The sequence below is a fragment of the Spea bombifrons genome, chromosome 1 (assembly GCF_027358695.1).
Source record: "Spea bombifrons isolate aSpeBom1 chromosome 1, aSpeBom1.2.pri, whole genome shotgun sequence".
Classification (NCBI taxonomy): domain Eukaryota; kingdom Metazoa; phylum Chordata; class Amphibia; order Anura; family Pelobatidae; genus Spea; species Spea bombifrons.
The window spans coordinates 154,197,152-154,221,025 of record NC_071087.1 but is presented as its reverse complement, the minus strand read 5'-3'; the positions used below and the strand labels follow the sequence as shown (position 1 = coordinate 154,221,025).

Genomic DNA, 23,874 nt, shown 5'->3' with positions numbered 1-23,874 from the left:
ATTATATAGATTATATATTTTATGTGTTTTTCCCAACATAATTTTAGGTGGAACTTCCCTTTAAATAAATGTCCTGCACTTACAAGAATTGCCAATCACTCTGTGGCTATGAATGACTGCTCTTAATGCTAAGTCCCGACATGCCTCAGTTACGCCGACTGCTATTTCACAAGGAACATTGATTTTGGAAAAATTGGTTTTGCAAATAGATTACTTCATGGATTTTGTTTACAGATACATTTCATATTCAACTAAACGTACATTTACAGTTCAACTGTGAAAAGCGGTCAACCGCCCAAAAGAAGCAACAATGTTTTTCCCGAAGTAATAAAGTTGATGCTGGCGCATTTAATGAAGACACACAGCATGCATTATTGACAGGTAATACATTACACGTTAGGTAAATGTTTTAAATGATATACTGCTAAACCGCTGATCTATTCTAGGATTTTTTTCTCACAATTATATAAAAGTTAATAACAGTAGAAACAAATAACAAATAAAAATGCCAATTGCATTGATTTTCCATGGAACGATAAAGGTTTTTCTCATGACCTCCAAATATGGGACTTCCGAGGCAGCTTTTTATGCTCCGCGTGGGAGGTGAGGTATTTGACCCTGCCTACTTCCTTCCCTGTTTTGCATAGCTGCCCTGCCCCCTAAAAGCCTCAATATGTGATTGAAAACAGTAGGGAATTGGATATATATATATATTAATAAGTGTAAATAAAACATAGTATTCTTTTGTCTGAATGTCTTGATCAATAACATAAATAGACATCAGTAGATCTGAAGGCTACACAGGTTATCACAAGTTTTGATAATGCCTCATTACCTAGCCATGGAAAAAACAGATAAGAAAATAATGTTCAGACCAACGGCTTCCCCTATATCATCATACATTTACATAAAGCAATAAAACATACAAGAATATGTCTCTGCTTCCAAGTGCTATGAGACCGCAATGTGACATGGTTATTTTATGACTACTGAATTATTCTACAAAATAAATAATAAATATTAAAGGGAAATAACCGTTTCACAAAATGATAGTCTACCTGTACATGCTGACAATGGTATTCCCGTTATGCATAAGGTACACGTACACGTCCTCAACTTCTTCATGCTTCAGCATATTAAATGTGAAAAAGTACACACCTGTAAGTAGACACAAAATAGCATTTAGAAACTAGTTAAAAGTAAAAGTGTTACAAGGAGTGAGTATATCAAATTGGGTATTTTATTTTAATTTTTTAAGCCTTTTACCATTTAATCTTATTATCTTAATTAGGGTTTTTTTTTAATAACATTTGTTTTTTTTTATAAATAGGTTTTGGTTGTTTCTCAATCAAATATACACAGCACCATTTAAACTTCCCATTTCATAATCACTTGAAAATTACATTATCTATTATCTATTAATTAACAGTTAAATTAGTCTGTAGGGATTTTTGTTCTGTTTTGTACTGATAGCCTTTTCATCAGAAAATCTTTTTTTTTTTCTAATTAATGTGCATTGCACTATGAAACAACGTGTCACATACAAAAAAAGCCTCAGTGATGTTAAAACAACAAGCTTTTAAATGTTAAATGTCTTTTGCATGCAGAGGTAAAATCCAGTCCCTAGATATGTTTAGTACTTGCAATTATGTCAGAATACTATGCGCTAGAATGTTGGGTATTTGGTCATTAAAAGGAGCTTTATAGAAAGCAAATAATATGGATGAGAAAGGATGCAGTTATTTAATTAATGTCACGTGCCTAGTGGCCAAACGGAGAACTGCAAGAAAAAAAACTACTTTAATGAGGAACTGTTGAATGATGGATAAAAGCATAATTAAATCAAGAACAGAAAACCATCCAGTTAAGGCTAGTCAATTCATTTAATGGATTGTTTTTCTTTATTTATCATTATCCTCTTTGTAAAAATGTATATAGATTCCAATCTTTGTAGGAAGCAGTAGGACAGGACCTCAACTGGTCCTTAGCGATAAGGTTATCCACAAAATTTGAGATGGCAGTAAGATCGTGCCCCCCATGTAACAACAGAATTAGCACAGGTACATTTTATAGGATACTGCGGCATGCCACCGTTAGAGGGGATTTTAGTTGAGGTCCACTGTCTTCGCTTTCTTGGGTCACCATCTTTAAGATGAGGTACAACCCCTTATTCCAATGCCAGCCAAAAGGCCGACAGGAGGCCCAGATCTTATGGTTCTACTCAGAGAAAGAGCCCATGGGGTCTTCAAGGGGAGAAGGCAACCAACCCACCTCCATCATCTAAAAGTAAATGTGTAGCCGAAGGGAGTGGGATATCCAAGTGAAAGTAGAAAAATAAAAGGGGAGAATTAATAAGGAGAACCCAAAAACATTATATGGTTTTAACATCCCTCTCTGATTTTTTGCCAGCCTAACCCTTTCACAGTCTATAGATCCCAAAGAAATCCTATATATGAGGACGACATCTACAACAATGATGGTTCACGCATTTGGGCTGCTATTCTACTAGATCGTTGTGAATTAACATATTGCTGATAGCAGGTATTAATATGGAAATACACCAAAAGGAAACCAGAATAGAGTCATAATTTATCACAACTTAACTTTTAATAAACCAAATACGAATAATCTTTCATTAAAGGCTGTGCCATATAGTAACTAAATGATTTTAAAAAAAGGGAATTGATAAGAACCCCCTTATATCTTGCTGTACATAAGATACTACGTATCACACTATATATACTATGTAGAAATTGTGCCACCATCATAAAATGAAGAACGTGTTTCAATAACATTGCAATGTACCAAATGAAAAATCAAATGTAATTAATCAACAATCGTTCTGATTAAAAAAAAAAATGAAAACAAAAAGTAATTTTTGGTGACAAAAAGCAGGTATTAATTACAATGTTCGAATTAATAAAATAACACACCTTAGCGCAAATGTACTAAAAGGAGAATTATTTTTCCATTACATCCATTACAATAAATAATTGTCCAATGAAATCTGGGCCAGCTTTTATTGACGTAGAATCGCATAAGCTTTTTAAGATCTCAGAGGTCTCTTCTTCAGATATACAGCAATATTTATTTTTACCATTACCAATTTTGTAAAACCGGATATACTTGGGCTCCGAATCAGATTCATTTCCATAACTCGTGCTCACCTGTTACGGGGGCTGAAAATCTACCAGTCATTACATCGAAAAAGTTTCCAACGTTCGTTTCCACGCTGCTAAAAATGATCCCGCTGTTTATGTTGCTAAAATGTGTTGCCATGGATGCCATAAAAGCCACCTAAAAGGCAAAATGCATATTTATTTCAATTCTATCTAATATGTGGCGCATTATTTCATTTAATAAATGACATTTTCTGCAATAACAAAATAATAAGAAGAAATAATTTATGCGGGTGGCTCACATGTCCTTAATGCCACCAAAGGGACCATTTCATTAAAGGGCCTAAAAAATAGACATTAATAAGCAGAGCACAAAAAAATTCTGTATATAGTTTGGATATTTTCAACATACCATGGGGATTTTTTTTAACTATTCATAATAGACATTTTTCATAATATATATATATACTTTTAAGAGTTTGTTGGACGCTTTGCATATTTTTAGCCTTTTTTTAGAAGTTGCTGTCATCCATGTGTGGAAAGGACTTTTTTGGAACCAATTATGTTTAATTGGCTTTTGATATTAATTTAAAATTTTTTTTTATTTTTTTTGCCTGATCCTGTTCCTGGGCCGACGCTAAACACCTGAAGGCAATGCTGGATTGTATTAAAAGGTCAGACAGTGATTTTCACACAAATAAGCAATGACCCTCTAAACTAGGGGAGAGGTGAGGGGTTAAAACCATGTGTATTTAATTCTTTAATCCCCTTACCCCACAGCACAATGCATGGCATAATTTTGAGCTCCATACCTACCCAAAATATTCATTAGAATTCTACCCCTCCCCACTCAAGGGCTAAAAGAAGAAGGTGTCACCCGGTAGCTTCCTTTGGTTGCTAGGAGGTTCTGGGGACCCCCATTTATTATATTTATTTATTTTATTTTCTGCTGCTTTATTTTTTTATGCTTGGGGGGGTTGGGAATCACGGGCACTTTCATTAACCCACAAATAACTCATATATATATATGGATGAAATGCGGGCATGAGTCTTAGGTTAAGTCATACCGGTCAAGTTATCCCATTCTACTGAATAAGGCCCTCTGTCATTACATTGAAACAATTGGAGCTACCAGTTTCATTTTATAACAAGCGAAATATAATATAATGGCTACATTATGGCTACATATAATGGCTACATATAATGGCTACATATAATGGCTACATGCTCATGAATGCGCACTACCCCCAGCTGAAACGAATTGGACCAAGTGCCGTCATCACCCAAGATTCTGGATCTCAGCATTTGATGTAAGAAAGGTGAGGCCAGCATGATGAGTTATTAAAGTGACAGAATCCCCAAATTCCTAGGGTAGAGAAGCTTTAAGAGATATGTAAGTACTAGAAATAACCTTTAGAAGTTATGAGAAACAAAATACAGAACTGGAGAACTGGGAGAATTATTTAGGGTCCATCATTTCTTTGGAGCAATTGTAGAACGAGGAAAGGAGTCACGCTATGGTGGAAGCATGTTGCCAAAACTTCTGCTTTATTCCCTTTTTTGCTGCAGTTTCTTACGGTTGAAAAATATAAGTATTTGCATTACTGATGAGTATCGAGTGAGTTCTGAATGGGAGAATAGTAAAGGTGGGTTTCTGGTTTTATTCTTACATTACCATTTTCACTTGTAATTAGGGCGAGCCAGCAGTAAAATTTGCCCCAAGATGGATTTAGATGAAACATGCTGAATATTAAGCAGACACCAAAGGTCATAAAAAAAATGACCACTAAATAATTATTTCAGTAACACATTCCTAATTACGGTTGTAGGACAGCACTGGATCATATTATACGTGGCTTATGGGTTTTGCAGGTGTTGTCTAATTGCCAGACCTGTTTTGAATACGACCTTCTGCTGACCTTGCAAATTATTATCTAAAACCACCGTTATACGAAAAGAAAACTGAATGCCTGCCTCTCGGGATCACACTTGAAACTGGCCATCGTGCACACGGCTGCTTCTCAGATACAGGAATATGTCAGGGTGCCGAAAGTAAAATACCAATAACTGTTATTTATTTTCAACGTCCCTACAGAAATGACATTCTAATATCAGAGTTTTTTGTATTATGACCTTTTCGCTAAATACAGTCTTCATCGGGTTCGTTTGGCCACTGATGCTCAAACCTTTTGAGTCCAAGAATCTCAAAACAAGTTTTGCAGAAAAAAATGATTTTAATATTTCATGAAATAGAGTCATTGCAAGAAAATCCACAAGAACATATTTATCTTCTCCTGAAAAAAAAGGCTTCCAGGAGCTAGTATTCCTGGGAGAGTTGTAGCGAAAAGTAAGTACGTCCCAATAGGGAGAAAAATTCATTTTATCTTCCAAGGGTCCTAAAATGAGGGCCGAGTTATATTAAGATATATATATCTGCAGGTATCACCCCTGGTGACGTTCTGATCACTTGTGGGTCCTGTTCATATAGTTCCCAGGGATAAGGTAATGCGTTATATGCTCACCATGGGCTTGTAGTAAATAAATTATAACTAAACACATTCTACATCTCCCAGAAGAAATTTTATCTCCCAGAAGAACTAGTTTTACAAGCTTTGGAGAAAGTGACTTAATACTGAATCTCTCAGCACATACAGAACGTATATATATTAATACTGTATCTCTCAGCACATACAGAGCATATATATATATTAATACTGAATCTCTCAGCACATACAGAACGTATATATATATTATAACTGTATCTCTCAGCACATACAGAGCATATATATATTAATACTGTACCTCTCAGCACGTGCAGAGCATATATATATTAATACTGTATCTCTCAGCACATACAGAGCATATATATATTAATACTGTATCTCTCAGGACATACAGAGCATATATATATTAATACTGTATCTCTCAGGACATACAGAGCATATATATATTAATACTCTATCTCTCAGCACATACAGAACATATATATATATTAATACTGTATCTCTCAGCACATACAGAGCATATATATATTAATACTGTATCTCTCAGCACATACAGAGCATATATATATTAATACTCTATCTCTCAGCACATACATAACATATATATATTACTACTGTATCTCTCAGCACGTACAGAGCATATATATATTAATACTGGACCTCTCAGCACATACAGAACATATATATATATTAATACTGTACCTCTCAGCACATACAGAGCATATATATATTAATACTGTATCTCTCAGCACATACAGAGCATATATATATATTAATACTGTATCTCTCAGCACATACAGAGCATATATATATTAATACTGTATCTCTCAGCACATACATAACATATATATATTACTACTGTATCTCTCAGCACGTACAGAGCATATATATATTAATACTGTATCTCTCAGCACATACAGAGCATATATATATATTAATACTGTATCTCTCAGCACATACAGAGCATATATATATTAATACTGTATCTCTCAGCACATACAGAGCATATATATATTAATACTGAATCTCTCAGCACATACAGAGCATATATATATTAATACTGTATCTCTCAGCACATACAGAACATATATATATATTAATACTGTATCTCTCAGCACATACAGAGCATATATATATTAATACTCTATCTCTCAGCACATACAGAGCATATATATATTAATACTGTATCTCTCAGCACATACAGAGCATATATATATTAATACTGTACCTCTCAGCACATACAGAGCATATATATATTAATACTGTATCTCTCAGCACATACAGAGCATATATATATTAATACTGTATCTCTCAGCACATACAGAGCATATATATATTAATACTGTATCTCTCAGCACATACAGAGCATATATATATTAATACTGTATCTCTCAGCACATACAGAGCATATATATATTAATACTGTATCTCTCAGCACATACAGAGCATATATATATATTAATACTGGACCTCTCAGCACATACAGAGCATATATATATTAATACTGTATCTCTCAGCACATACAGAGCATATATATATTAATACTGTATCTCTCAGCACATACAGAGCATATATATATTAATACTGTATCTCTCAGCACATACAGAGCATATATATATTAATACTCTATCTCTCAGCACATACAGAGCATATATATATTAATACTGTATCTCTCAGCACGTACAGAGCATATATATATATTAATACTGTATCTCTCAGCACATACAGAGCATATATATATTAATACTGTATCTCTCAGCACGTACAGAGCATATATATATTAATACTGTATCTCTCAGCACATACAGAGCATATATATATATTAATACTGTATCTCTCAGCACATACAGAGCATATATATATATTAATACTGTATCTCTCAGCACATACAGAGCATATATATATTAATACTGTATCTCTCAGCACATACAGAGCATTTATATATATATTAATACTGTACCTCTCAGCACATACAGAGCATATATATATTAATACTGTATCTCTCAGCACATACAGAGCATATATATATATTAATACTGTATCTCTCAGCACATACAGAGCATATATATATTAATACTGTATCTCTCAGCACATACAGAGCATATATATATTAATACTCTATCTCTCAGCACATACAGAGCATATATATATATATTAATACTGTATCTCTCAGCACGTACAGAGCATATATATATATTAATACTGTATCTCTCAGCACATACAGAGCATATATATATTAATACTGTATCTCTCAGCACGTACAGAGCATATATATATTAATACTGTATCTCTCAGCACATACAGAGCATATATATATATTAATACTGTATCTCTCAGCACATACAGAGCATATATATATTAATACTGTATCTCTCAGCACATACAGAGCATATATATATTAATACTGTATCTCTCAGCACATACAGAGCATATATATATATTAATACTGTACCTCTCAGCACATACAGAGCATATATATACTAATACTGTATCTCTCAGCACATACAGAGCATATATATATATTAATACTGTATCTCTCAGCACATACAGAGCATATATATATTAATACTGTACCTCTCAGCACATACAGAGCATATATATATTAATACTGTATCTCTCAGCACATACAGAGCATATATATATATTAATACTGTATCTCTCAGCACATACAGAGCATATATATATATTAATACTGTACCTCTCAGCACATACAGAGCATATATATATTAATACTGTATCTCTCAGCACATACAGAGCATATATATATTAATACTGTATCTCTCAGCACATACAGAGCATATATATATATTAATACTGGACCTCTCAGCACATACAGAGCATATATATATTAATACTGTATCTCTCAGCACATACAGAGCATATATATATATTAATACTGTACCTCTCAGCACATACAGAGCATATATATATTAATACTGTATCTCTCAGCACATACAGAGCATATATATATATTAATACTGTATCTCTCAGCACATACAGAGCATATATATATATTAATACTGTACCTCTCAGCACATACAGAGCATATATATATTAATACTGTATCTCTCAGCACATACAGAGCATATATATATTAATACTGTATCTCTCAGCACATACAGAGCATATATATATTAATACTGTATCTCTCAGCACATACAGAGCATATATATATTAATACTGTATCTCTCAGCACATACAGAGCATATATATATATTAATACTGTACCTCTCAGCACATACAGAGCATATATATATTAATACTGTATCTCTCAGCACATACAGAGCATATATATATTAATACTGTATCTCTCAGCACATACAGAGCATATATATATTAATACTGTATCTCTCAGCACATACAGAGCATATATATATTAATACTGTATCTCTCAGCACATACAGAGCATATATATATTAATACTGTATCTCTCAGCACATACAGAGCATATATATATATTAATACTGTATCTCTCAGCACATACAGAGCATATATATATTAATACTGTACCTCTCAGCACATACAGAGCATATATATATTAATACTGTATCTCTCAGCACATACAGAGCATATATATATTAATACTGTATCTCTCAGCACATACAGAGCATATATATATTAATACTGTACCTCTCAGCACATACAGAGCATATATATATTAATACTGTATCTCTCAGCACATACAGAGCATATATATATATTAATACTGTACCTCTCAGCACATACAGAGCATATATATATTAATACTGTATCTCTCAGCACATACAGAGCATATATATATTAATACTGTATCTCTCAGCACATACAGAGCATATATATTAATACTGTATCTCTCAGCACATACAGAGCATATATATATTAATACTGTATCTCTCAGCACATACAGAGCATATATATATTAATACTGTATCTCTCAGCACATACAGAGCATATATATGACACGTAGACTATTTGGGCAATAATATATAGACATCCACGCAGGATCATTATTAGGGCTACAAGGCCAAGGTCAATGTTACATCTGGGGGTACATTGGCTTATCCTACAGGTCCATACAGAAGTCGTATTAAGATACCAGCAGGGCCGGCCCTATAATGGGGCAGACTGGGGCAATTGCCCCAGGCGGCACTTTAGAAGGGGCGGCACTTTGCCGCCCCAAGCGTTTTTTTTTTTTGTTTTTTTTTGTAGCGGAGGAGAGAGAGAGAGAGGGGCACCGAGTGGTTTTCGCTTACCCGCTCGGCGCCCCCTCTCTCTCTCCTCTGCGGCGAGTCTCCCTGTTCGGTCCCGGTGCCGGCTTGTAATGCAGAGCGCCGGAAGTGACGTCAATTTCCGGCGCTCAGCATTACAAGCCGGCACCGTGGCAGAGCAGGGAGACTGTTTAAAGGTAAGTACCGGGGGGGGGTCGTATGGCGTCGGGGGGGGCGAAGTTTAAAACGATGGGGGGCGAAGTTTAAAACGATGCCCCCCCCGCCGACGCCGGGGGGGGCATTTTAAACTTCGCCCCAGGCGGCGTTAAGTCTTCGGCCGGCCCTGGATACCAGACATGTCCAGCAGTCACATTAAGATTTCCTTCTCATCTACCCTGAAACCACCAGCACAGCCCCATACACTGACTCAAGAAAATGCTGTATGGTGCCCAGCTGCCTCTACCTTGTAGGAAGGAGGGCCAAGAACCCACTTTCCTTTAAACTACGCTTGTGTAGTCACTTAGTACACCAGACCCTTAAGGTCTTTTTTCGCAGCAACCTCCCTGAGGTCCCAGGAGTTTAGCTGCTGAGTTGGTCAGAATACATTTTATTGTGTGCCCAATGTGATGAGACATTTCTTGTGTCAATTTCTACCAAATTGCAGATTAGAGACTAGCCCGATGCTTTTAACTTTCTTAATTGTAATACAGATAAAAACCGAGGTTATTTTTTTTTAACATTTCCAGTGTTCTAACTCATGGCTGTCAAAGGGTGTATGTAGTCTTTGTGAATAAAAACAAATCAGTACGATTCTCCAGCTAATTCAAAAGAGAGACATCAACTAGAAAAATAAAAAAACGTGTTAAAAATATGCATTTTGGATTCTGTTAGATAGAATGTGAGAGAAAACTGGCAAGCAATGAGTTATCGTGGTCAGATTAATCTTATTTTGAAACGAGGAATCACATCCAATCTGAATGCAAGTCTCACCAGAACAGACTTCAATTCATTATTTTTGTAATTATAAAACAAGTTATCATTTGCTTAGGAAAGTGACTTACGTGAGTCTGCAAACGGCCAAACAGCTTATTAATTGCAATTTATGTACTTCTATGGAATATGTGACAATGTGACAAGCTTAGCAATTTATTACCATTTCTCTGTGCAAACAAGATCAATGCCAGTCTTACTAATCGTTTTCATGTCAGTTTATTTGCTGTTACTATGGAAAAATGTTCAGAGATACAATGCAATATGAGTGTATCCGGACCATTTCCAGAAGGGACAGGGGTATAATGTAGACCACTGGAGTTTCTGTATTGCAGAAGGACCCCCGGATTTCTTGATGTACTGTTGGACCTTTGAATCTGCTGCTAATTAGTTCTGTACTTACTACGCGGCATACACAAGGTTTAATCATATCTTATTGTACAAAACTAACAACGTCACATATGTGCAATTACATATTCTAAGAAACAACCCCTCCCGATAGGCTAACAACCATTTAGATCCATACAGGACATGGAGATGACAGATTAACCACATTACCCTTTTCTTGAAGGATGTGCCAAGTTCTGTCCTGCAGTATATTAAAATACAAGTCTAGGAGTAGATTCACAGCACAAGTGCCCATATATACAACACCCGACCAACTTGTGCAACATGGAGTACTTAAGTCATTGAAGTGGCTATAGAGAAACCAGAGAAGCTAAGTATTCTGGTTGAAGTCTCCACCATACTCTCCATAACAAAGCTGGACTAGATGCATAGGGTCAAGGTTAGCCTACAGATGTCTATGCATTAAGCATTGGGTCTCCATGCCTTCAGAAAAGTAGCCACAGCCATGTTATATATTTTAGATGTCACTACATTTGTGACTTTTACATTTTACCTTTTTATGTATAGTTTTCCAAGAGGTCTATAAGAACTAGAAGCTTCTGAGGCCATTACAAGATGAATATCTCTCCCTCTTTTATTTACTAGTTAGACGAAATAGAAGACTGCCTGCAATAGAGACAGGGAGGTACATGGACAAAGCAAACACAGCCATTGACCGACCGTTGGATGGTATAAGAAACACAGACAAGAGCTGTACATTGGGTTAGGAAAGGTATAGGGCCCCGATACATGTCTGCATTCCAGGAGCAATTTGACACACAGTAGCTGACTATGGCTGCAAAAACTGAAAAAGTGGTAACATTTTTAGGTCTTTTCGCATCATATTGTCCTCCTTAAAACCAATTTAACCTAATTTGCAAAAAGGAATGAAAAAAAATGTGTTAAGTCTCCCTTACAGGAAAGGGACTCTTAATATTTTGAAATGATGGACAACTGAAAAGAAGGCCCCGAGTAAACAAGCATATGTTACTATGTTATTTTGTGCTTCTCTTATCGTTATGGAGAAGCAAGATATCTGCATAACAGGAAATTGATTAAATAATGCTGCCCCGCCACTCAAGTAGCCCCGGAGTGGCCATCATTGTTCCATCTTCACCCAATCTGCCCCTCCAGCAGCAGATCGGGTGCTGCAGTATGTGGCCACTGACTGGATATGCCTCGCTATACACTGCAAGAGCATAAGACAGTAACATGCAGCCTGTCATATGCAGCCGTCGGCAGCACCCACTTTATTTGGCGGCCGACGGCCTTAAAGTGCCAGGGCCACCTCGTCCGCCTCAGTCTGGCCCCGCACTCTAGAACACCACCATACTTGCAGCGAGCGATTAAACGGTTCAGCTTATGCTAAGCTTCGTACAGGTGAAAGTTCCCCTTTAATTAGAACGTCGAAAATCTGTGAGCGAGCAATATGCCCATGATATAAACATCAGATCTCGATGAGGAGCCTGTGAAACAGAAATGAAGTTCTGTGCCAGTTCGAAGGCTGATATTTGTAAATGCCACCTGAAATGTCATGCATAAGATAGAGAGGGAAGAAGAACAAGACAAAAGTTGTTTTTGTTCCACATAAATTTCAATATATTGACAGACACATCTTCGAGACAAAACAATCATCAGTCTTAACATTTCAAGAAGATTTACCTTTTACTAATTAATTGCCTCATTCCTTTCTGCCCAATTCTTCCACAGGACAGTTTATTAAGCTGTGCGTTAAAGCACTATTTAAATGTATCCATGTGCCAATAAAAAGACTTTAGGGATCCAGAGAGACGCTGCTGGGTCACCCCTGTCCTCCAGTGACCTTTCCGGTGCTGTTTTCTTTTTTAAAAACAGTTTTTTTGCCCCATAATATAATGTAATGTTAGCTCTATTTACTAGACAAACAACCTGACTCCTTATCATCCTGCATGTGGGGAAACAATAGAACGTCTTAATCACCCAGCCAAACTCATAAATGTTTATGAAGGGACGGACTTCATTAGCATTGCCATAAAGCATCAGCTCAGTGTGGTGTTCGAGCAGGGAAAGTCACCCAAAATATCACATGACAATGGCGGCCCTCAGGCCCTCAGGTCAAGAAGTTTATTGAAACAAAATTAGGTAAAACCAGGTTTTTGTCAATGCCGACCTACATTACTTGATACAGCGCTGGGGGTTATGCTGAAGGAGAAAAATACATTGAGTTGTTGTGACATCAAGACGCTACAGCTGGGCCAACCTGATGTGATGACATTTGAACCATCTGTTCTACATGTTTAAGTTCGTGTTTACTTCAAAATAATCAGCTCTACGTTGGTTGAAATTGTGAACTCCCGGAAATCCCAAGGGAATTGACATCTGGGATAAGCTAGTTCTCTGAAGAAGATGACAGAGACGTTTACCCAGATGGCATTGATTTCCCGGTATAGACAGGACGACATCTGCAGCCGTTCGTCGGTGAAATGCAAAATAAGACCCGCGTTCTGCAAACATGTCTCGAAAGTAAAGAAAACTGTCTCATACATCGCTCTGGAAATCAAAATCACCGGCGTGTCACCAAGAAAGAGTATACTGAAACATTCAGAATTATACTTGAATATGATAAGATTTTTAGCGTAAGCAAGAAGAAAAACCCTTTTAGTGTCCACTTTCCCCTTCCTGGTGAGTGAAGCATTGACTTTGATGTTTGAGAGAGTGCATCATAGGCCAGTGATGAATTAATGTTGTGTTTTGCCCCATGCCAGGAAGCACCTACCCCTCCAAAAAACTAAGTAAGGAGACCAACTGGCCCCTCTTGCTTGTAGTGGGCATTTCCATAGTGGTACAATGGGGTAAAAATCTCTGATCTGATCCTTAGTGGCTGCATAGTACCATTGCTGGAATAGACACCAAACCTCAGTGTTCAGCTGCTCCAGGGAACATGTAATAAATATCTGTTCTGAAGAAGGCACATATTCTGGCCCATGTCCTTTGCCCTTAGGTTTGGCACTCAGCAGGGCCGGCTACCATTTTCAAAGTGCCCTCTAGTCTGGTCAGCCTAGACTTAAAGTAGACTCTACCAGAAGAAGACACTGTGGCAAATAAAGCAGCCTTATTCCTTATACATAGTCATACCAGGGAACTCTCCTGGTAAGTGCTTCCACATTTAGCCTGGGAGATAGGGCAGCAATAAAATAGCTATTTAATAGCGTTTATAATATGGGTGCGATGGAGCTATTAGGTGGATAAAAGGTCATAGTAAAAATATCACTCAAATATCACTTCAAAATCTTTTAAATACCTAGCATTCATGTTAGGATGAATAAACTAAAATATGCAGAAAATGGGAAAAATGTTCTTTTGGAATAACAATTACATTTACGAAAAAATGATGTGATAAATAGAACATTACTCTGGCTAAAGACTGAGATATAATTGAATGAACAATAAAGAGAACATGCTTTTCATAAATGAATGCATCACCAAAGAAAACTTTTTAATTAATGATCCGTTATAATTCTAAAATGTTACACTTGGTTCCATGACCCAGAAAACATAATAGCATTCAGAATTAGTATCCTAAGCAATATAAATCTATTTTTTTTTTTATTAATTGTTTTTTTATTGATCAGTTTTGATCAGTAGTTAAATGTACACACATTATTTCAGGAGACTGGTCCCCATTGTATACATATGAGCTATAGATTTAATATGCATATCATGCTTCTTTAAACATGTAAACACCAAGATACATGCTTACTTCATTAATCCTAAATGTACTTTCCCAATTACTCTGTCCCTATTATTATTTATATGTTTAAATAGCGTATCATAAAATCATATTTTGTAGCCCTGCATGCTAATTAATGTTTGGTGGAAATAAGTATATCACAGTATTCTATAGCCTTAAAAGTCACAATTATGTGTATAGAAATAGAAAAGATGAACCCAAACTATATAGTATATGTATATATATATATATATATATATATATATATATATATGTATATATATATATATATATTTACATACAATATACTGAACATATACAATGGATATATGTGTATAGTATAGTTTTTCTAAATAGTTCACAAAAGACATACAAAACCACACCTAACCCCCTAACCACACAAAAAAATATCTCTCTGGCCATTTAAAACATTGGGAGGTATACAGATTCCCTTTCAAAATATATTGTTGGTAGGAAACGTACGTTTCATTAAAGTCATTTATAGAGCGCCGACAGATTCCATAGCGCTATTACAATAGGGGGAGGGGCGATTAAAATGAACAAAAACTGGTAAGAGGAACAAAAAGAGAAGAGGACCCTAGTCTTATGGGGAGGTTGACAGAAGCGGAGGAAAGTGTGCATTAGGCATGTGGGGGTAAAGGCGCAGCCAAAAGAGCCTTTTAATTTGCCGTAGAGAATGGCTAGAACAGCTTGATTGAGCTGCATATTTGTGTTTTTCATTATAATGCAGCATTTTCCACTAATGGGTTCATCCAAACACAGGTGCATCTCCTCCTTGCATTTAAATTAAAATGTCAGAGCTTCCAAAGGTATACAATGCAAGGTTAAAAATAACCAACAAGAATGACATTCTAATATAACAAGGCATTTGAGAGCCATTGAGATCCTTGAGCAAAAACTTGTAAGTATGGCAAACTTCTGCTTGTCCTTAAGTCTATGCGTCTGGAGAAGTCCAATGGACAAAGACGTATAACTTAATGGAAGTTGGGTGAACAGTAAAGTTTAGTAGTTACTAAACTCCCGTAAATGGTATTTAATGTATTTATTTTTTATATGTTATAAAACTCCAAGGGCCGACTGATTAGATCAAAAGCAACGATCCGTCAGGGAGTATAGGCGTTGCCGGCGCCCCCGTAATGTAAGATATTACAGTTTTTTTTTTGGGAATCAAAGTGTTTATTAAGTTTTGGTGAAGTTTTTTCAACAGAGGATGGAACAAAAACAGGGGCGGGGGCATATACACAAGAGGGAGTCCTGACACAGCAGGGCAAGGTGTGGTATACAGAACACAAAAACAAAAGCAAATGAGAAGTAATAACAATACAGTAGACGATGCAAATGAATAACAATATTGAAAGAAAAAAATATACATAGACCCGCACAGAAAACATAAAAAAAAAATAAAAAAAAAATACATGGCATGGCAAACCCCAAAACACCTTCCAGGACCCAGCGGCTACTCTACATGTCAGCCAGACGTACCCTCACAGAGGGGTCCTCCACGGGACCAGTAGAACCACTTCCTCCCATGACGCGCCTCCTGCCCCGCATGCCCAGCCACCAACTCCTCAAGAACTCACACATTCTCCACCCGCAATATCCACTCACGGACAGAAGGCGGAGACACCTTATTCCAGTGCAGGGGGATCAAGGCCTTAGCCTCGTCGAGTAAGTGCCTCAGAACAGACTTCTTGTAAGAGGCAATCGAAATAGGAGTATGGTGCAACAAGTAAGACAGAGGTTGGAAGGGAGGCGGGGAATCGGTAAAAAGACCGAGAGTATCACGAATCTCCCTCCAGAAGGGGACAATAAGGGGGCACTCCCACCATATATGCAGAACCAAGCCCCCCGGGTTACCACAGCGCCAACACACATCGGGGTAGTCAGGAAATATGGCATGTAAGCGTGCTGGGGTACGATACCACATCGTAAGGAATTTGTATGAAAGCTCCTGAGTCTTAGCATTAATGGAACAAACATGAGTCAATTGAAAGATTTTTTCCCATTCTGGCCGGGACAGCGAAACCCCCAAGACACCCTCCCACTTCCCAGCGAAGGCAGGCAGAGGGCCCCCCAGCCCCTGGGCGACAACCCTATATAAAAGAGAAATCCCATGCGCGGGGAGAGTATCCCGTCTGTGCAACCCCTCAAAGGGAGTAACCTCCCGTATAAGATTGAGGTAACGAAGTTACGCAATTGCAAGTATTGGAGTGAGTGCAGGGCAGAGGAGGTCACCCCTCGAAACAGATCAGAGAAGGAACGGAGCACACGTCCGCACATATAGGCACTCAACGGCAATGAATCCTCAGGTCGCAGCAACAGAAAAGTCCCGCCACCCAAGCCCGGGGGGAAATCTGGATTATGGCGAACAGGGGTCAAGGGTGAGGGGTAAATCGTCAGATTATGTTTACAGTGCGCATTGTGCAAAACAGCAAGGGTAGCCAGTACAAACGGATTACCCCCAGCTGCCCGCCGAGCCGCCCCAGGGACCAACCACGTCAGGACACGAAGAGGGACAGAGGCAGTAAAAGCCTCCAGAGCGATCCACAATTTGTGGGACGGATGGTAACTCCATTCCAACGTCTGTAGTAAATGACAAGCAAGATAGTAGGAGTGGAGACACGGTAAACCGAGACCACCCTCAACCTTTGGCCTTTGCAACAAAGAGAGCGCCAACCGCGGAGACTTCCCAGCCCAAATAAAAGAAATAAAGAGCATATTACAGTTTTTTTGTTACCAAAATTCTAATGATAAGAATTGTGCATGCCGTAAATTTCATAAAAGTTTCATGTTTCATAATGCAAGATTCTTAAGGGAAAAAAATTGCTAAAAAAACTAACTTTTAAATGACAAATCCCAAAGGTTAGTAGTATTAACAAATTTTTTTTCCTAAAACTTTCCAACTTTCTGCAATTTATTTTTGTTGTTTATAAAAATTGTGTCTGTATGTCCACATAGATAGCAAGGTGAAGTCCCTAGAATTCATCAACTATTTTGGAAGATGAATGCAATGATAATAATGATAATATGTCATTCCCAACCCTGTCCAGGATCAAATCCTTTTACATGACTTTCTCCATATAGTAAAGAATCATGTTATTCCCCGTAACCCTGGCAATTTTATTTATTTTCCAAGACGAGCTCTCTGCTGGGAAGGTAACTTTCAAGAAAGCTTACTAGTTTATCTACAAAGGACCAACCAAGCTGGAGCTCCAGGATGAGATTACAGGAGTTGGCCTTTTATAATGTATAGTAATTACTGTGAGTTAAAACCACGACGTCATCTAAAGCCCCACCTGAAGTATTAAAATATCCAGAAAGTAACTTTTTGATTTTTTTTTTTAAACTGTTAATTAATATTCCTTGACCATAACAAACAGAGTAGGCCCACAAAACACATTTCTACTCAACTTTATTCCCACCATCCTACTCCACACTGAGTATGGGATGGAGAGGAGGGAATCATAGTCCTCCACTCAGGTTAATCCAAACCCAACTTGCTCTGGTTAAAATAACTTTATTGTATATCACCTTTAATATTAATTAAATAAAAAGTAATATTTGTTTAGAATAAAAATGTCGGAAGTTACAGATGTACATGTACTAGATCAATGAAGGGATACTCCAGCCAGTATATGCAATTTACATCACTTAGTATCATCTTCTAATTAAAGCTTTATAGTACTTTAATATGCATTCTTCACTGATGGGGCTATATAGGGCATATACACACCTGGCTACAAACCGGCAATAGACTTTTACCCTTAGTTGGGTTACTGCTGCCGAAGATTGGTCTGGACGTCGTTTCCACTACACAGTTGACAATTCATTGGACAGGTCAGCGAGGGAAGTACGTTACTCACCTGCAGTTCCGGTGGGATTCCAGGATAACCCTTTTCACCTTTTAGCCCAGAATTACCGCGTTCCCCTCTCGGGCCCATGTCACCTCTGTCTCCCTTTTCACCCTTGGGTCCGTCTTGTCCTGTGGCCCCATTATTTCCATTATTCCCATGATTTCCTAAAATTCAACCGAAGATGTCGTTCAATCAGTGTGTGGGTTCGGATTATTATTGATTGAGACATAAGTGAAATTACAAGTTTGATATTCAGGTAATTTATATTTCATCCCTTAATCATAACCCAAGGTAAAGTACAGCTCTTCTTGAGATGGGCTCTAGATCATTTATGCGGGAAGCTAAAATGTTAATTCTCACCTGTATTCGTGGCTTTAAAAAATCCTTAGAATTTAGTTTCAAGGCTTTACGTTAATATTGTGCTTACAGGGTGAACGAGCAGGTTAATAAGTGGGCACTTTAATTCTGTTATAAAGATGTGATTCCTATTTCTGCTAATCTTGTGCAGTATGTTTAAAATGTACCCTTTTTTTAGAATCTGTTTGAAAGTGTGCTTTACAAGTGTATAGATCAGTAACCGAGCAATAATGGGTCATGCTAATGACAAGCAATTCTGATGTAAAGTGTGAACGCCGAGGTATCACCTGGAACACTCCATTAGTTTCCACGGCGACTGCTCCACATTTAGAATGCTGTCTCAGAATTTCTTTTTTTTAAAATACGCCACGGTGTATTACATGGCTTACGTTTAATGGAAAGGGGATAAACAAAGAATCAGAGAGCCGAGTTAGATGGCCAAAAAATGGCTATAAAATGAAGATACGCTAAACATTCCATTACCGACATCATGATTCTAAACTGTGTACACTCTACTTCTACCATCTCTGTAAATTACACAAAATATGCTTCTCGCATTCATTAAAGTTTGTTATTTTAATATAGTTTTTAAGACAGATTAAAAAAATATCAAGGGGCAGAATTATTTATACATGCCCAACCTGGTAAGCGAGTCGCCTCATGCTTTAACTCTGGGAGGTGGTTGGAAGGCCTATGGAGGTCAAGTTTGTAATCTTTCATGTAATTCATTTTATGATGTTGTTGCTCTTTGGGTGGCCAACACAAAGAAATAAAAAGAGTAAGAACATCTTTTGGTAATTTAATTCAGACCACAGACCAAAAGAATGAGAAGTCCAAGAAATTGAACCGGAAGACATGGTGTTAGTTATTAGGAGGCAAAAGAAGAAATAGCAACATGGAGAGCTAGTTTTTGTTCAATATTCACAATATTCAGAAGTGTGGGGTACAGCAGAGACAATTCTCTGGAATGCAGACACATTGCTGGGCAGATGCGGTGGCATAAATGGGCCATGTGGTCTTACTTACCCTCCGGGACAAAATGTGCAGGTGCTGGCCGTCTACTGGGCATAACTAGTAATATTAAGGGTTAAAATACAAGGCCCTGTAGGAGGTTATATTACCTGGCATGCCGGGAGGTCCAGGTAACCCAGGTGGTCCAGCAACAGCTTGATGTAACCGGTATCCAAAATCCCCTCTGCAGCATGTGTTACAGTCAGGTTGTTGGGGTGTCTGAATGGCACAAAAGAATCATTTTATTAATTCAAACTGGACATATGTCTGGGTAGAAATCTGGGGAGACTAAATGCAAAAAAAAATACAGACAGCGCTGGCATTGTCCACATACACACACATGTAACTTTCACATAGAATTTTAGCAGCATCGATTTGTTGCGTGTTTAAGCCTCGTCTTCAAAACAAAAGTACTTGTGTTAGGTTTTACATTGCAGGCTATGGCCATTCCATATGGTATTTAAATTAGCAGACTGTGTTACTAAGATCAATTATACAAGCCCCACCTACTTCTAACCAAACTCCACCCACTTCTTGTCAATTCTTTGCCCTCTGAAGCATTTCACTTTGCCAATACTAGCAGCAGAGGCCCTCTCCCATTTAAAATATGTTAAATTGGGCAAACCTGTGTATGTTTGTGATAGTACATGTTATTTCATAATTAGTAAAATTCTTCTTGATATAAGTAGACATTTCCCAACAGGTTTGTGTACGCTAAACCAAACAAGAATATCTACTCTATAGGGACATATGCATGCCTCGGAGCTCTCCGGGTTTGACGTGGAGTCTGCGGGTGAAGTGCTACTTCCCTGGGTCTCCAGGTCTCTTTCTCGGGGCAGAGGGGGTGGGCATTTGATCCACATCCCTCCTACCCACTTAAGAATGTCTGAGACTAGCCCCACCCCTATATGGTCCAAGCCCTGCCTCCACACATGACTAGGTCCACCTCCACTCACAGCTTGCTCTATCCCCTCACAGACCACCCTGGCTCTATTTGCCGGTTATCTCAAGCATGGGAGAGATACAAGGGGAAAAAACTGGCAGGTGGCAGGAGCTAAACCCAGTGGTATATTTACCTATTAAACCCCAGCTTCCCTTACCACCACCACCATCCTCACTTCAGAGCACTGGGATATAACGCCATATCCCGGTGCTCTGTGACCTCCAAACACACAGCGTCTTTTAAAACAATCTATGGACTGTAAGAATAGCCAGATGTGCACTTCATACAATACATATAAGAGTCTGAGGAAACTAGACGTGAATAGACTAAGACAAACCGATACATTCGATAAAGAGGGTCTTTATGAATTCTTTTCCGGAATTGCTTAGCTTTTACCCTTACAAATATGACCCTGTGTTTTTACACCTGCTGGGCGAGCCTATCGGAGGTATACACATTTACCCTTCAATTTAAACATCAAAAACACATCTTTTCTATTAAAAGAATATACAAGGGAGGTAATATCCACAAGCATGCGGGAATCAATTATTCCTGAAACATGAGAGGCTCTCCTGGCCCCTTTCTATTTCTATCCACAATAATTTAAATAACCCTGAAGGTAACCGCTGTTCAAGTCTCTGTGTAAGAAGTAAATTGTGTGATAATGGGCTGAATTTTTTTTAGCGCAGAACAGAGGAAGGAATCAGCTCACATTCAGCAAATACTATATAAAATCACCTATCTGAGGAATCAATATTGGTGATTCCGTCAAACTATGTGGCCATATATTGCTTAGCCCACCACTACGTCAAAGTACTCCATATTTTGTCAAGTTCTATTTAATCCTAACAGGGCTGTTTTGCTTACCGAGGAGATTTCCGCTCCCTCAGTTCACTATTCATTTTGAAGGGCCAACACTGGTAGGTTTCTCCAGCAAGAAGGTCCAAGCTGGCCCTGTAGAATGCGTTGTTCAATGACTGAGATGTCTGAAGGAATCTCATTCATTTAATTATACAGGGCCAGCCAACGTATTATGATGTCAAGGAGGTGAAACACAACTTTTCCTACAAACTGTTCTGTTTGCAGACAGTGGGGATCATGGGCTGATGCCCATCCTCCGATCCCCCCTGTCTGGCTCGGGAAGCAGTAAAATCAATTAAGGTCTATACTTTCATACACATGAAATTCAATCTATAACATGAACCATATATTTGAAAGCAACATTTTTGAAAATAAATAAATAAAACAGATATTTTATACACAGTAATAGGGGTTGCCCAGTTTTGGTTATTTCTTCCTAAAATTAATAAAGATAAACCAGTCCCCAACAAAAACAAAAATATTATTAATTAATTAAATATTATTAATGGTACATAAACTAGCTTGATTAATATAAAAAAAACATAAAATATATTTACAACTATAGTATAAATTAAATTCTCCTTTATATAAAATAATAAAAAAATGAATTAAATTGTAATCGTAATACTTTGCAGTTTCACCTACTATAAAGTCTTATTTCCTTTACAATACATAGGTAACAAAATGATAATTTGCTAAAAATATGAAATCAGAGTACCTGGACTCTGTGTGATGTTTGTTCTACATCATCTACCCCTGGTTTCATCACAATTTTTTGGGCAGAGGAATTAATGTCAAGTGCCTCTGCAAGAAGACTCCGTTCTGTTACTATCTCCCTCTTGGGGACATAATCTCCCATCCGCTGGTGACGACTTTCAACTACTCTGGTCACGGGATTATTAGATCTTCTCCTCACCTCCATGTGCTCGTCTTGACAAAAGCAAAATGGGACTCTGAATAAAGCCAGGAGCCAGAAGATCAGAACCCAACTTGGAGCCATACGGACGGAATGTTAAAAGGAATCCACGGACTGAAATGCAGCCTGTCCTTCCGAAAGCTTTTTTCGAAATGTTCCATCATAAGGCTTTTATACCAGTGTATGCAGCTGTACGAGACAGGAAAAAAAAAATATAGCAAAATCAGCCATGTCTCAAGGAAACTATTAGTCATTTTGTTACCGTTGCCAGTCAAATTGATTTTTATGCTTCTGGTTGCCCCACATCTTCTGCACTATCATTGGTTGACTTTGACGACTTTAACAAAGGTAACGCCTTTCCTTGGCATATTTTCACCCAAGTAGGAGAACAAAAAAAGGATGGGAAATTGTGAGTCTCCGTGTAATTGGATTTACGACCTTCATTAGACATGGAAATTCTATGGATTGGAAGCGTGCAGCTTTGGGATCAGGAAACTTACGTTCTTGCCAAGAAACTCATTCAAGTACATCACTCCAGGAACTATTCCAAAAATATTCTTGTTCCTGAACCGCTGGAAATGTACCTTTTGAAATTTTATTATTATTATTTTTATTATTATATTTTATTTATATGGCGCCAACAATTTCCGCAGCACTTCTTGCAGTCCATACATTCAAAGGGTCTGACGGAACCAATTTCGTAAAGGCATACCTTCAACGTCGGGCATGGTGACCAATACAATTTCTCATTATTTCAGCTTCCCTCTTCAAAGGGTTAATACACCATAAATGGATTTTCTCTTAAGACAAATGTTTATGACCCAAAGCAACGGCTCTTATCTGCCGTCAAATTCTATGTTTTTTATGTAAATAAAAAACAATTGACCTTTACAACAAATGAGCTGTAGATAAAAATAATTTTAATTTAAAGACATAATCACATAAAAGCCTTTTTAGTTATTTCTGCCTCTGTGTCTGTTTTTATGTCACATGGAAATTTGGCATTCCCTAAAAA

The 23,874-nt window shown here is 37.5% G+C and overlaps 1 protein-coding gene across 3 annotated transcripts in view; it reads right to left on the bottom strand.

Moving 5' to 3' along the window:
- The window catches only part of C1QTNF3 (C1q and TNF related 3), a 278,698-nt gene extending 255,566 nt beyond the window's left edge, over positions 1 to 23,132 (bottom strand). For 2 of the 3 annotated variants that reach the window (XM_053448146.1, XM_053448145.1), the window contains exons 1-5: positions 22,662 to 23,132; positions 20,250 to 20,358; positions 18,781 to 18,935; positions 3,168 to 3,297; positions 1,059 to 1,158 (exon numbers count right to left, since the gene is read on the bottom strand). In XM_053448146.1, the coding sequence (XP_053304121.1) occupies positions 1,059 to 1,158; positions 3,168 to 3,297; positions 18,781 to 18,935; positions 20,250 to 20,358; positions 22,662 to 22,943 (776 nt within the window). In that variant the 5' untranslated portion in view covers positions 22,944 to 23,132. The remainder of the gene's footprint in view (positions 1 to 1,058; positions 1,159 to 3,167; positions 3,298 to 18,780; positions 18,936 to 20,249; positions 20,359 to 22,661) is intronic. The other variant, XM_053448147.1, reaches the window with a different exon arrangement.
- Positions 23,133 to 23,874: the final 742 nt, after the last annotated feature.